The sequence below is a fragment of the Archocentrus centrarchus genome, chromosome 17 (assembly GCF_007364275.1).
Source record: "Archocentrus centrarchus isolate MPI-CPG fArcCen1 chromosome 17, fArcCen1, whole genome shotgun sequence".
Classification (NCBI taxonomy): Eukaryota; Metazoa; Chordata; class Actinopteri; order Cichliformes; family Cichlidae; genus Archocentrus; species Archocentrus centrarchus.
Window position 1 is genome coordinate 26,323,965 of NC_044362.1, and position 15,121 is coordinate 26,339,085.

Genomic DNA, 15,121 nt, shown 5'->3' on the forward strand with positions numbered 1-15,121 from the left:
GGTGGTGGCTGTGGCAGGACATCCTTATCTTGGGTCATCTTCAAGGCTCTTCCTACCCCTCTTGAATTCAGCTGCCCACTTTTGCACAGTTGATAAAGCTGGAGCATCTTCCCCCTAATGCAGCAACCATGCCAGCATGAATGTCCTTGGGGGCTAACCCCTTTTTCTGCAGATATTTGATAACACCACAGTGCCAAATTTGATCAGTTTTCACAAAATGTCTCTAGTACTACTTTTTGAAGTCCTCAATTTTGTATCCAATGTGGGTTTATCTGGAAAGAAAACATGCAGATGGCATCAAGTAAAGGTTGAATTTAAGGCATGTCAAATTTAATTACTGTACTGTACTTTACTCCTTCTTAGTCAGCCTATGAACTTTTCAGCCCATCCTTGTACATTACAGTTTACAAGTCATATTCAGTCCTTAAGGTACAAAACATCTGTGTGAGTGCTCAGTCATCCAGGTCATAGTATTCTTAAGTGCTTGAGCTGAAGGCAAGAGGACTTCTTTTTTAGGTTCTTGAAGAGATTTTACTTCATCTACTCATCTGAAACACTTCTTCAGCTCTAAAAGCTGATGGGGAGTCCCAGATATTTAACCCATAGTGCATTCCTTGGAGGTGGTCCTGAGAGTCGTTGATCCACACCTTAATCATGTGAGTTGTAAACGGTTACATGAGCCAAGGTGTGACTTCTCTGTGAGATGTTCCCTTTTTCTTTACTAAAGGAAATGGTAAAACCATGCAGAGTAAACAAAAAACAAAATAAGATTCCCACCCAATCCATTTCCGCCAACAACCAGAAGTCCAACAAAGTCCATGGGACATTTCATCCATGTTTATAGTCCAAAGCCCTTCTCCTCTGAGATGTTTCCTTATCATTCAGATCAAAGCGTGAGTGGGGATGGAATTGCCTGGAAGGGATCTCAAATCTGCATCATAATGATGGTTGGCACAAGACCTTCACCTGTAGGGTTTACTAAATACTAAATAATAGTATTTTATGACTTCAGGATTCAAGCAATTTGTCGATGTAAAAAACAATATTTAATTTTACATACATTTCCACTCCTGTACAACACTAGCACCACAAAGAATAGCACTACATTGTATTACAAATGTGGGCTGGTTCTGCTGTGATGCGTTATTTGACACCCCTGACAGACGATGAGCTGTAGCAGGCCTATTACATGTGTAAAGGTTAATTTATATCACAGTAAAATGTGTAAAGTGTTTATAAAATGGAACATTTTAACCAAAAAGTACATTTATTTATTTATTTATCACTTATCTGTGGTGCAAGATAAGCAAGTAATACTACTTTTCAGATGAATGTTGCTTTTTTCTTCACGTTTACATTTGACAGCTGTAGTAACTAATTACGATGTGAAATGAAAAAATGTAATCACTTTGTCTTATTATCATATATTATCAGCATAAAATCAGCTCCACTTATGCATCAGTAATTAGAAACGTCAAAAGTGATATTCTGAAATATCTATCTATCTATCTATCTATCTATCTATCTATCTATCTATCTATCTATCTATCTATCTATCTATCTATCTATCTATCTATCTATCTATCTATCTATCTATCTATCTATCTATTTTTTCTGTCGCTGACTCCTTTTAATCTGCTCTGGTGACATAGAGTTGCGGCGTTTATCGCGAGAGCAAACACGCGACCGCGAATTTCTCGTGTCTCCCTCCACCCACCGTGTGTGAGAGCCGCCATCTTATCGCGCTGAGGAGGAGAAGAGCAGCAGCAACGATAGATATGGCAGACTACAGCAGCGTGGCTCCCCCGTCTTCTAACGCCGGTGGCGGCATGAACGACGCTTTTAAAGACGCTCTGCAGCGAGCACGACAGGTGAGATGATGTCTACGGGCTCGTTGGAGCTGAAAATAACCCACATTCGGTGAACGGATTGCGAGTTTTGGCGCTTGCCGCCGTTGCACTCTGGAGGTAGCTAATCTAAGCTAACGTTGCGTTAGTCTGAAAGCGAAAACATGCGGAAAACAAAAGCGATCGCAACTTAGTGTGATGGAAAAACAACACAGTAAAAATATAGGTTACAGAGAAGCTGAGGTTTTTTTGGTTATAATAAAATTACCCGATTCCCCTAAAGTGAAACCTGAAGCGCCCCTTTGTTGGACTTCCGGCTGGAAGTGTAGGCCGCAGGCAGCGTGCCTCTCGTCTAAACGCGCCCTAAAATCGACACGAACAACAAATCCATGATCTCATCGTCTGACCTGTTCTCCTTCTGTTGTCTATTTTTTTCTCCCCCTCAGATCGCAGCGAAGATCGGCGGGGATGGAGTTGCGGCACCCCCGACAAACGAGTTCGGCTACGGGGGCCAGAAAAGGCCCCTGGAGGACGCTGGTGGGTATTTTCCCATGCCTAACCTGAATATCGGTCAGTGGCTCAAATCGATTTCAGTGCAAGTCTTGATAGTTAATGCCTGCTTGTGTGTTTTAGCAGCTACTAAAATGTGATTTCTTCTATATTAACGTTCCTAACCCAGTATTAAATCAAATTAATATTGACTTTTTTCCCCATAGTGTGCATTTTCACCGTTAAATCTAACACTGTGTACATTATTACTTACCATTTAAACGGCAGCACTATGTTGGACATGGCATGCGTTTAGGGTGATGCTTTTACCTTTTTATCTTCACAGCTGTCTTGTAAATGTTTTTAATATGTGGATGTTTAAGAGATTAAAATCAGGAGATTTCATTAAGAAAAATGTTAGCAAGGGCTATAATTAGTTATTTTACTTGGTTTTCATTGGTAATGATTATGAAGTATTGAAGGAGAAAAACATGCCTTCATTTACATCATCATCTGAATCGTGGTTTAATCTATATTAAAGATTTATGATCTAATTGTATGGTAATTTTAAAGTTATTGGCTAATGTCAATGTCAGTTTATTTATATAGCACATGTCAGTGCACAAACTCAGTACGCTTACCATAAAAGGAGAATACTTAAACTTTGTAGCTCTACTATGTATTACTACTATGTATAAAAACAACAAAACATATAAAAGAAATAAAATACAAGTTAACACACTCACAGCACTATTAGCTTGTGAGAAAAAATTTTTTTTGAAAGTTGATGCAGCTGTAATTGACCTCAGGTCAACAGGTAGCTTGATCCAAAGAACAGGACCGCAGTGACCAAAAGTACCCTCAGCACACTTGGATCTAATGCTGTGCGCCATTTGCCTGGAATGCTGAAAAAGGGAGCGACATCATTTCCGTGTTGAATGCGCTGTAGTAGTGAAACAGGATTTTTTTTTTGTTGTTGTTCCTTAACAAGGGAGAGCTATTCATGCATCAATATAGCGTAAAACCTGTTTTTTTTTTTTTTGTTTTTTTTTTTAAATTTATTATTATTGTGTGTGTTTGCGCTTAACTATGCTGCTGCAGCATATACATGGATCGAACCTGATCAATGCTCAGTGTATGGCTTATTTAGTGAGTCACAAATGCACAACAATGGGCGTACAGATTATAGGTTTTACAATTCTACTCTCATTATTATTTCAAGGCTTTGGTAACATTATTTTGCACCTTTAGATTAATATAAAATAAGTAAAAAAAAAAATTAATATTTAGAAATATAAAGTTTTTTTTTTTTGTCTCCATGGGCCAGGAAAACTCTGAGCCACTGACCTGGGGCTGTTGGGTTAGATGCTGAATTATTATTAACATTAATTTTTTAACATGTACACCATCAGAACACCTGTTTTCTGCAACAGGAAACACAAATACATTGAAAGGAGTTTTTTTTTTTTTTTTTAATTGACATGTTTTATCAGTTTAACTTAAACACTGCAATTTCTAAAATGGAAACCAGTGAATAGTTCATTTTAAAATGTTTTCTCTTTTGAATATTTATGATTTCTCATTAAGACAAAAGTATTTTCCAATTATTCAGTAATTGATGGACGAATCAATAGAATACTCGAGTACTAAAATAATTGCCCTGCAAGATTTCTGACTTGCTCACTGTGTTTCAGAGTGTTGGTGAATTTTGCTTCACAAAACTAAAGGATCAGCACCAGTCATTAACCCTCTTAACACCGGGCGATTGCCACTGAAGCACCTGTTACCTGCCCTAACTTGCCTTGAACAGCTGGTCAACACAGAGCGTATCACCGCCGAAACGTCAGATCAAATGTACTTTTGAATTACCGTAATTACATGACCTTTGTCCTATCAGAAAAATTCAAACGGTTTCTGAAAGCTGAGAAATTTCGCGGTAATTGTTGCCAGAAGTCTGCGGACGGTGGGCCATTTGAAGTACGTTTTGTCGCCCGCAACAGGTTCGGTATTAAAGGGTTAAAAGCAGCATTAAAAAGGCCGAAAGGTCATAAACATCTGCAAATAGGACTTAACGACAGGGCTGTTTTTATCGGACTGCAATAAAATCTGTATGCATGCAGTAAATTGGCAAATGAGTGTTTAATCCAGCTGTCTGAACTGTATAAATTCCAGCCAGTGTTGACAAATCCATTCCAGATGCGCAAAATCAGTAATTTGATTGAAGAGCACTGATGACGATGTGACGTGTGGGTATAATGAGTTACTTACACTTCTTGTTATGTCATTTTGTCACAGACCAACCAGAGACAAAGAAAGTGGCTACAAATGATGGTGAGGGATCCAATGATGCAGTTGTACTTTGGTCATTTTCTACCTACAATAGGCCAAAAATATGCAAGAATTTGAAATTTGTCCCCTTAAACTTTTTTTTCTTTTTTCCTTTGCTATTAGATCATCTTCTTGCAGCCTTTTCAGGTATTGGAGGAATGGCTGGTCCCCCAAGGTAGACAAGTTAAATTTTAACACTTACCTAAACTGTACTTGGCTTTATTGTATTATAAAGTTCACACTAATTTATCATTGTTATTTTCAGGTCAACATCAGAAGAATTTAAGGTCCCAGATGGGATGGTTGGCTTCAGTAAGTGTTCGTTTAAACATCAGTGTAAACATAATTTTTCTGTTTTTTTTTTTTTTTTTTTTTTTTTTTTATAATTGATATTTATTCTATTTTGTCCCCTTCTTTTCTAGTTATTGGAAGAGGAGGTGAACAAATATCACGCCTCCAGCAAGAGTCTGGATGCAAAATACAGATTGCCCCTGGTAGGTTTGGATTTGTTGCTGATACTGACATCTCAGTATCATCAGCAGTTATTATAATAACTGTTGTAGGAGGGTTTTGTTCTTCACAGCTTCTTCTCTGTGTTGTAGACAGCGGAGGGATGCCAGATAGGTCAGTGACATTAACAGGACTACCAGAATCAATCCAGTAAGTGTCAACTCTGTCCAGACCCAGTCTGCAGAAACCCTGTGCAAGTTAGAGAGGGCAGCACACTGACTTTGAATAAAATATTAGCCATTATAATTTTTTTTCCGTACTCGAGCAGCTCTACTTTCACTCATCAATCTCAAGGATTTCAGAGCCTGTATGATGGTAATTTTTCTTCCGTCAGGACGGCAAAGAGGCTACTAACAGAGATCGTTGAGAAAGGACGTCCGGCCCCGGCGTTCCACCACAACGATGGCCCAGGAATGACTGTTCAGGAGATTATGGTCCCTGCTTCTAAAGCTGGACTTGTCATTGGCAAGGGAGGAGAAACCATCAAAAGTCTTCAGGTAAGCGTCAAGTCAAAGTGAGAGAGAAAAATATACACAGTGAAGTGCGAACACTAACTTTTTTTTGTTTGTTTGTTTTCCTTTCATTTGTATGTGCAGGAACGAGCTGGAGTGAAAATGGTTATGATCCAAGATGGACCCCAAAACACAGGTGCAGACAAACCACTACGCATTTCTGGAGAACCTTTTAAAGTTCAGGTGAGGTTTCAGTTGGGGTTAGTTTTCAGCCAGAGTGTGATTCTGTTACTTTTTTATTTGATCTACATTTAGACCGTGCTGTAATAAGATGTGCTTTGTTTTCTCCCCAGCAAGCCAAAGAAATGGTGATGGAGCTGATCAGAGATCAGGGCTTCAGGGAGCAGAGGGGCGAGTACGGCTCAAGGATCGGAGGAGACAGCTTAGATGTGAGTACTTGTCATATGTTTAATTTTTCACTTCGTGGATGAGGGTTTCGGATCTTGTTAAATTTGCGTTTCTGCCTTCTTATCATTCAGGTTCCCGTCCCACGTTTTGCAGTAGGAATTGTTATCGGGAGAAACGGAGAAATGATCAAGAAAATACAGAATGACACAGGTGTCAGGATTCAGTTCAAACCAGGTGAGCCACTAAGACGACATTGATGAGACAAATCAGTTGGTTTAAAAGATGGTCTATGACGAAAACTCATGCACCACGCTGACAAGCTGATGTATAACCCCAACCCTATAATCTGAGACCAGAACATGTAGCGCACCACTGGCTGGAGAAACGGATTAATCAAATGCTAGAAAACGATACATTTGTTTGATGCAACGGCAGTAACAGAAATTGAAGCTAAAGTTATGTTTCAGTTGTCTCAAATTACCCTCTTTCCGCTCTCCAGACGATGGCACAACACCAGACAGGATAGCGCAGATCATGGGGCCTCCTGACCAGGCTCAGCACGCAGCAGAAATCATTTCCGACTTGTTGAGGAGCGTCCAGGCTGGAGGACCTCCAGGACACGGAGGTGGCAGGGGACGTGGTCGCGGCCAGGGCAACTGGAACATGGGCCCCCCTGGTGGCCTCCAGGAATTTACCTTCACAGTCCCAACCATAAAGACGGGCCTGATCATTGGGAAAGGTAAGTTGCTCCTCAGCAGCGCTGGACTCCAGCTCAGTTATTAAACCAAGAGTTCAGTGCACTCTTAAAGAGCCACACGTGCACTTTTGGACTTAAGTAGAGAACCTTTGGAGTTCAAAATAACATAACTTTGGAGAATATAAATTATTACAAAACAACTTGAAAGCACAAGTAAGAGATCACCTTAGAGACTACTTAATGGTTTAAAATGTGAATGGTCTGTGATGAAAACTCATGCACCACGCTGATGAGCTGATGTATAACCCCAACCCTACAATCTGAGACCTGAACACACACATGAAACATAGAAAAGGTGACACAAAGCTGTTAACCTGCACATATTTTACTTTGTCCGTGTAGTCCAACTCCACTAAAACGCTGACCATGTTTTGGACTTTCCAGGTGGTGAGACAATCAAGGGCATTAGCCAGCAGTCTGGAGCCAGAATCGAGCTCCAGAGGAATCCTCCACCCAACGCTGACCCCAACATTAAGATGTTTACAGTCAGAGGGTCTCCTCAACAGATCGACTATGCGCGGCAGCTGGTGGAGGAGAAAATTGGGGTGAGTGTTTTTATAATCAGCCTTCGTGTGAAGACTCCAGATTTATTTTCCTTCCTTTTTTTTAACTGACTGCACTGGGTTTCTGTTCAGGGACCTGTCACGCCGATGGGTGGCCCACACGGCCCTCCTGGTCCACATGGAGGGCCAGGCCCACATGGTCCCCCAGGACCACCCGGACCCCCTGGTGCTCCCATGGGTCCATACAACCCTGGACCATACAACCAGGGCCCACCAGGACCACAGTAAGTACTGTAGTCTCCTCTTTGTGATTGTAAGAATATTTTAACACAAGTGACTGAGAAATGATGGTTACTTATTTTTTTCCATCAGCGGTCCTCCTGCTCCGTATCAGCCTCAGGGGTGGGGCAACGGCTACCCACACTGGCAGCAGGGCCAACCTGATCCAAGTGAGTGTTTGCTTAATAGTAGGTGCACTGGCGCTGCTGTCATTGTTGTTCAAAAAGCTCTTTGCCATATTTTTAATGTTTTAAATCGGTGCTTAGTTAGAGGTTAGTAAGAAAATCTGTAGGTCATTTTCAGTCTCAAGAAACATAAGGCAGTTTTTTGGTAGCGCACACACCTTTGTGCTGTTGGACTTCTTTCAGGATAATTTTCAGGGGAGACAGATGTGCATACTCTGAGTTTGGTACTTCATATTGAGTCTATACAACTCCTGTTCAGGGCTTGATTGGTAACACTTTGAGAAGGCAACAAGCAGCCTTTTAAAAAAAAATGCAGCAACCCAGCAGAAACGAGATGAAAAACAATGTAACAAACAGGAGTGGGAAGACGATGACGAGGCGCTGCAGGGCTGCTGAATGAGCCCAGAGAGATTTCGAGTAAGAGAGTGAGACATTTGTTGAACAAGCTAAAGGATGGGGGCTCCGTTGAAGAAAACAAGTGGCGAATAAGAGAAATGAACATCATTTTCAGAGTATTTTACAGCGGTTCTAAAGCACTAACAAGCTCACCCACACCTCCACACAACCCTGCAGGAAGGTGACACTTGTAACCAAAGAGCTGCTTTGTGTGTGTGCTGCCACACAGGCAGATTAGAAAAGGAGACGGGGACAGCTGACATGTAAATTGGTTCCATCATTTTTATGAAGTCATACATGTACAAAAAGAAACTGGCTATATTAGCAGATTAATTAGTCTAATATCCACATCTCCCAGCTCCAGTCTCTTTATTTTTCTTAATATGGAGGCTTCATTTAAAGGGCAAGGTTTAAAAGGTTCAGAAAGGATAATACAGTAAAAACACAAGGAAAACTTTGGATAATGTGCTGCTTTAGTTGTGCTGAAACTCAGTATATGATGAATAAACCCATTTAAGGAAAAGTCATGTAATAAGACCCCCGTGGGTTTTATTTGAACAGTTATAAGAGCTAAAACTTTGTTTCTTTTGTGCAGATAAAGCAGCAGCTGACGCCAACGCAGCAGCGTGGGCAGCGTACTACGCTCAGTACAGCCAGCAGCCACAGGCTCCCATGACCCCGACCAGCGGAGCGCCCGGCACCACTCAAGCCAATGGCCAAGGTAACCGAGGTGTTCCTCACTTAAAACAAAAGCAGAAAACCTCTTAGAGAAGAAGCAGAAAGTGTTTAGACAAGCTTAGTGTAGATCGCTAGATTTACTTTATAGTGTGCTGTGCTCATGTCATATTGGTGTTACTAACGAACACGAGTTGGTTTGGTTTCACCTCTTAAATGACTTTGCTTTTGCAGAGCAGCTTTTTAACTTTTTTTTTTAACTTTTATTTATTTATTTTTTTAAATACCCCAGGAACAGGGTAGTTTTCCTCCACCCACCCCTAGGCTGACAGCCCAACGCAGGCAGGTGGAGGACAAACTGCTGAGAATGATTGACTAATTACAAGTACCGTTTTCTTTAACAGGTGACCCACAGGCTGCAGGTCAGAGTGGACAGGCAGATTACACCAAGGCCTGGGAGGAATATTACAAGAAAATGGGTATATGAACGTAGTTTCAGTGTACACCTCTTAACACAAGACAGTCTAAACAGCCCTCAGCCATTTAGTCAGCTTCTTTTTCAGGCCTGGGTATTTGTGAGCATTACTAACCTGCTGTGGAGCGTTGTCAGTGTGTCTCCACTTTGACATTTGAGGCTGTGCTGTTTAGACTGCAACACTTTGACTATCTGCAGGACTGCTGTCGACACAGCCACCTTCATCAGCTCAGTGTAGATTATTTTCTAGACCAAGTTAGGACTTTATCCACACTGATGGCACAGTTTTCCATGTGCCATGAATGTTTTACCATTACTGTGTGTGTATGTTTGTGTGTGGAGTTAAATGATGAATGTTTGACTTGTGGGTTATGGATATAAGCAATGTAGGATCGTTGTTTTTGTTATTGGATTCAGTTTGACATTTGAATGCTCTGACATGTTTCTCCTTTTCACTTTGCAGGTCAACAGAGTCAGCAACCTCAGGACTACACGAAAGCCTGGGAGGAGTATTACAAGAAACAAGGTGAGTGCTCGGGGCATCAAATCATCAAATGCTGTAGCTCACCTGCTATGCACATTTGTAGACATGTAACTACGTGTCAGACCAGGTGTGATTGACCTGTTCATTACTGTTTCTGCCTACGCATTTCCAGCTACTTTTTCTGCTGCTGGAAGAGAGAAACCACACCTTCAGTGTTTTAGAGGCAAAATTGCAGAGCAGTGCAGGCACACCACGCTTAAGTATGAATACTAGCAACGGCATTGGCTGCCTCGTAGACTACACACAAATTCAACACAGGAGATGAGCGTTAAGGCAGAGGTTTGGAATGCTTACTATTTTAGTATTAGAATCAACTGTAATATAACTAAGAAACCAAAGCCAGGTGTAACAATATTTCAACACTCCGCAGCGAGTTGTGGATGCTAGCATGGGAGATGCCAAGCTTACTGCTCCTACCACTGCTAACATGAGCCGAACTCTGCAAATAATCTGACGTTACGTGTGTGTTTGCATTGCTGTACAAAGCTGCTGCATATTTCAGTCACACTTAAAACTTGAGTTAACAAGGAACGCGATTAAAGTTTGCACATAGTTCCTAATAGACGACTAGACGACTAATCGTCGCTGTTGTTGCTTATCGGTACTAGTCGGTTAGCTTAATTACTAAGGTTTTAATTGATAACCAGTGCCAATAAATGTTCTGTCACCAGATGGAGCTGCAGTCCTGACATAATTATAGAAAAATGCCGTAACTTTGTTAATCCTGGCCTGATACTTTTATTAGGTCTAATATTGTTAGTTTTTTTTTTAAGTTTTACAATGTAACCTGAAGCACACCTCCAGAGAAACACCCTTCCTTCCCTGCGTTTTTGGCTGCGTCCCCAAAGTTTGCTCAAAGAGGGAAAAATGTGTTTGCACCTTTTTTTAAAAAAAAAAAAAAAAAAAAAAAAAAAAAATGGCCACAACAAAGAGTAGAACCCAGGAAGGGAAAAAAAGACCCAGCATTTTGTTTGTGTCAGCCAGCATCACATGTAAAACACCGGGACACGACCGAAAGGTAATTAACACACGCAGTACACCTGCACAACCAAACGCTGCAACATCGGCCACTTGCGTAGGTTATGCCGTAACTCTACAAAGACCCAGCTCTGAAGTCTGAATCAGGAGGAAGCTGGAAGAGGAGGCTGAGGGAGAGGGAGGTCTGGGCTCCACTGCTCAGGATAATAGGAAGAAAATGAATACATGTTTGTATTGATTTTGATGCATGCCATGAATTGTAGAACAACAAGCGTCGTTCAGAATTCTCATGTTTAGATGCATAAACAGTTTTTGTTGTAGTAATGCGTTTTCATAAATTTAACATCAATTGAGTTTAAGTTTTTTTTTGTTTGTTTTTTTTTCTTTTCCGTTGTTTGGGGTGTAACATGCGCGGTGCCGCTCAGTTAAGCAGCATTTAAAGTGCAATTCATTATAGAAGAACGCGATTAATGGTTTCAAATGGCTTTAGACAGTTTTTGATGTTGTCCATTAAACAGGCGTAAAAATTAATTTGATATCTGAGTGTCTCTTAGTTTTAGACTATTCGGTTAATTTTTTTTTGTGTGTTTAGTCGACTAATAAATTAGTCACCAGGAACATCCTTAGTTCCTAAAATAGACATTTGTTTGACTGTTGTTCCTTATTTATATTCAGATCAGTTTTGCATATTCTGTCTTTTTGTTGAGTAGTTTTTCTCACGTTTATATGATTTAGTAAATTATATCTGATGTATGAATAAGTTCAATGTTAAAGGGTGGTTGCTTCCTCAAACAGCCCTCTTGTTTAGTAGAGTTGCTGTTTTTGCAGCCACCCAATAGAAATGAAGAAGGTATCTGTCCTGCCACCCATAGACCTCAGTGGTGGGTTCGTTCCCCTTCTTATAAATATAATCTGACAAAATTAGGAGCATTTATTGTGGCTTGGATTTATTCATTATTAGAAATTAGATTAGTGACAGTTGAATGTATGTAGTTGTTGGGAAAGCGGTGCTGTATCTAATGGTTGGGTTTCTGAAAATGGTTGCATTAAGATTAGTCATGCTGATATTGAGAGTTTATGTCTGCCTTACTGGTCTTGTCTTGTGTCTCTTGTGTCCTGTTCTCTGGCTGGTCTGCTTTTTATTATAGAGTGAAATCACACAAACATAACATCTCTTTTCAGTGGGTTGAAGCATGTTGCATCAGCAGTATAATATGTGCCTTTATTTATGGGAAGTAAAAAGCAAAATCTGTTTAATTCAGCTGGTGTATAGTGAAGTATAACCCTATTAAAGAGCAGCGTAGCAGTGTGTCTGCTTCATTATGTGTGAATTGCCATCTAAGAAGGACACAGTGCCTCCTGTGGGCACAAAGAGTAATTACAGAAGTATGCACATCTTTACAGGCACTAACTTGTTTTTCTTGAAATATTTGCTTTCAATTGATTAATGTCAGTTACAAAGTATCTTGCTAAACTAGTTAGCATTGGCCTTTGCACACTTTCAGTGTACTGACTCACAAGACGCTGCTGCCATAATGAGTTGTGGCTTTGATCAGATTAACAGCAGAAATGGAGTTATCATGGAAAAGAACTCAGCTGCCACCGACTGTAATTACTTTGTCTTAGATCACTGTTTAAATGAATCAGAAGATCTGACCAGATTTAACATGTGTGAATAAGAATTTATTAAATATAAAGCTCCACAAAATGAGTTCCTAAAGTAGGTTAATAAGATGTTGTAGGTTTCAGCTAAAAACCCTGAATGATGTGAACTGCAGGTCAAAGTTGAGTCTCGATTTGCTGTTATAGCATCAAGTTCTGCCTGCTGTAGGGATTATTGCACTGTTGTATAGTGCTAAACAAATTTATTGGAGACAAGAAGACTCAAATATTTTAGAAATTCTGTTATTTATTAGGCAGATAAACTACATTCATGTTTTATAACCAAATTTGAGCTGGCACAGTGGACTTCTCTCAGAAGTCAGAAATTAATCAAGCATAACATTCAACCACTAAAACTATTTTTTTCTTTTCAGGAATGCATGTAAATATTTGTGCTTTGGCATCTTAAAAAAAAATTATCATTTTTTTCTGCTTTTTTGTAAAACAGTAAATTTGAAAATTCATGGATGTAACAATGATTATGTTTCAGCATTAGAAATATTTTTATTGAAGACTTTGTGCATACTGGTGGATTAACCATCACAGAAACATAACAAATGATTTTGGTAATTACCAATACGGTTAATTTAGGGTAGCTGTGGCATAAACATTAGGTGGTGGTCTGATAAATTTAAGCGCTGTAAATTGGGATGTTTATGAATATTCTTGATTTATGGCTTGTGCACAAAGGCAAACCAAAGATGCATCCTTAATTCATGTATTTAAGAACTTAAAAAGGTCTTAAAGGCATAAATCCATTCGTAGTGCACATCTGCTTTTGACTGTTTTGCTCCTTCTGACTTCCAGATATTGATATTATTTCCCTGAAGCTTTGTTGCTGTATAAACTGACTTTCTTTGTCCACATTTTTTTTCCCCCTGCAGGTCAAGCGGCCCCTCAGGCCACAGCTGCGACAGCTGCCTCTCAGCCCGGAGGCCAGCCGGACTACAGCGCGGCCTGGGCGGAGTACTACCGGCAGCAGGCCGCTTACTACGGCACGGGCAACCCTCAGCCGATGGGCGCGGCGCCACAAGCTCCCCAGGTACACCCGTCACAATAATAATCTGCTCTCCACATTCACGTACACTCAGTCGTTTTGCACCATAACCCACTTCATTCCTCAGGTTTTCACAGGGCTCCGGTGACAGCAGCAGCCTCACAAACTTAACCAAAAACCCCTTCCTTCCTACACAGGCTTTTAGCTTTTTAATTTTGGGAAGCTGAGTCCACTGTTTCTGCTGTTAACATGCAATGTATCTTCTATGTATTTCTTCTGCACAGGGCCAGTAATGTGAAGTGGACATAAAGTAAATGCTACATTGTCGAAACAAAATCCTTTGTTAAATGTTTGGATGCAGACGCCTTGATGAAGATCTTAAATTTCCTTGGTTTGAAAGTGTTTCACATAGATGGCAGATTACCCGGCGAACACGTCCTCTTTGATTTCTTTCTTTTTTCTTTTTTGTTATTCTTTTTCTTGTAAATGCTTTGTTTTTAGTGAGGTAATTATACATATGGTCATTCCAGCCCTGTATCTACATTAAATGTGGTTAGAAGTCATGTTTATTAAACTGTAGACATTACCATGTAAAATCATCTCAGTTTTAAAAATGCTCTTGCCTGTTGTGTTTTTTGCAATAAAACAAACTGAAACCTCCTGTGTTGGTAAGTTGGGGTGGCTTTAAAAAAACAAAACAAAAAGGGTGGAGATGTATTTCTGTATGGTTTTGTTTTACCTGAGGCAGGCGGGCAGGCGGGTAGGTGGGTGGGTGGGGTAGTTTGAACTGATTGTCCAAAATGGTTTTGCTGTCCTGTCTCTCTCCAACTGTCTATAAGACTCTTAGACACATTACGTGCGTGCAGTGATGTCGGTTGGTTCAGACTTTTTTTTTATAAATATTTACACCTGTTTTCTGACTCTAGCAGTAGAAAAATGTTTGTCACGAGAAAGCCGACGGGTGTCTGTGTGTCGTGATCTCATGCATTAACTGCGTTGCTGTGGCACTCCTTTTCACTTTTGCATTGGTTGCTGACATTGAGGTGTAGTATGCACTGTTGTTTTGCCTCCCTTGATAGTCACTTCCTCCTCCACAGGCAAGTTTAGAAAAGCGGTAAGCAAGTATCCTTCTCAACATGCGGTTCTAAGAAAAATGTTGCATATTTTTAGTGTTATATCTACCTTTTTGTGCTGTTCTTTTTCCAGGACAGTGAGGTAAAATTGTTTGAAAAGGAGAGAAAAAAAATGCATTGAAACTTTTGTCTTGCCCAATTGTGAACTCACATGTTTACACTTGAATGTTTTTAAAAATATAAACAGATTGCAAAAAGTCGGGGTTTTTTTTTTTTGCCTTTTTTTTTTTTTTGCTTTTTTTTTTTTTTTTTTTTTTTTTGCTGTGCCCATTCTGTTAGTGTTTATCCAGTATAAGACCGTAGATGTTGTAGGGTCTTGGGGTGGCTAAGCAGTCGGCATCCATCAGTTGAGCCCTCCTGTAATGTAAGTACAAAAATGTGATTTGCCTTTGAGAAAAGAAAAAAACGCTTTATAAACTGCAAAAGATGTAGTATTTTTGTCAAATATTGCCCTTTTCCCCCTTCCTTTGACTTGGGTAAGTATGAAATGTTCTCAGGAGAGA

At 40.1% G+C, this 15,121-nt stretch overlaps 1 protein-coding gene across 5 annotated transcripts; it reads left to right on the forward strand.

Annotated features, from left to right (window-relative positions):
* Positions 1–1,712: 1,712 nt before the first annotated feature.
* fubp1 (far upstream element (FUSE) binding protein 1) lies at positions 1,713–14,145 on the forward strand. Of its 5 annotated transcripts, XM_030752430.1 has the most exons (20): positions 1,713–1,871; positions 2,294–2,417; positions 4,632–4,667; positions 4,788–4,839; positions 4,930–4,976; positions 5,087–5,158; positions 5,267–5,324; positions 5,509–5,671; positions 5,771–5,869; positions 5,980–6,075; positions 6,166–6,268; positions 6,534–6,773; positions 7,176–7,336; positions 7,427–7,578; positions 7,667–7,743; positions 8,750–8,875; positions 9,234–9,308; positions 9,768–9,830; positions 13,373–13,530; positions 13,770–14,145. In XM_030752430.1, the coding sequence occupies exons 1-20, from the start codon at positions 1,779–1,781 to the stop codon at positions 13,776–13,778; spliced, it is 2,004 nt and encodes a 667-aa protein (XP_030608290.1). In that variant the 5' UTR covers positions 1,713–1,778; the 3' UTR covers positions 13,779–14,145. The 5 variants fall into 5 exon arrangements, with proteins under 5 accessions (XP_030608290.1, XP_030608289.1, XP_030608291.1 ...); XM_030752429.1 differs by lacking the exon at positions 13,770–14,145 and having other exon boundaries at positions 13,373–13,763; XM_030752431.1 differs by lacking the exon at positions 13,770–14,145 and having other exon boundaries at positions 2,294–2,384; positions 13,373–13,763.
* The last annotated feature ends 976 nt before the right edge of the window (positions 14,146–15,121 follow it).

What these genes read in the sequence shown, in the direction of transcription:
- fubp1 (XM_030752429.1), top strand. Translation starts at nt 1,779, where the DNA reads ATGGCAGACTACAGCAGCGTGGCTCCCCCGTCTTCTAACGCCGGTGGC. An exon ending in CAAAATACAGATTGCCCCTG is followed by an intron (nt 5,159 to 5,266) that starts GTAGGTTTGGAT and finishes TCTGTGTTGTAG; the next exon opens with ACAGCGGAGGGATGCCAGAT. An exon ending in CACTCAAGCCAATGGCCAAG is followed by an intron (nt 8,876 to 9,233) that starts GTAACCGAGGTG and finishes TTTCTTTAACAG; the next exon opens with GTGACCCACAGGCTGCAGGT.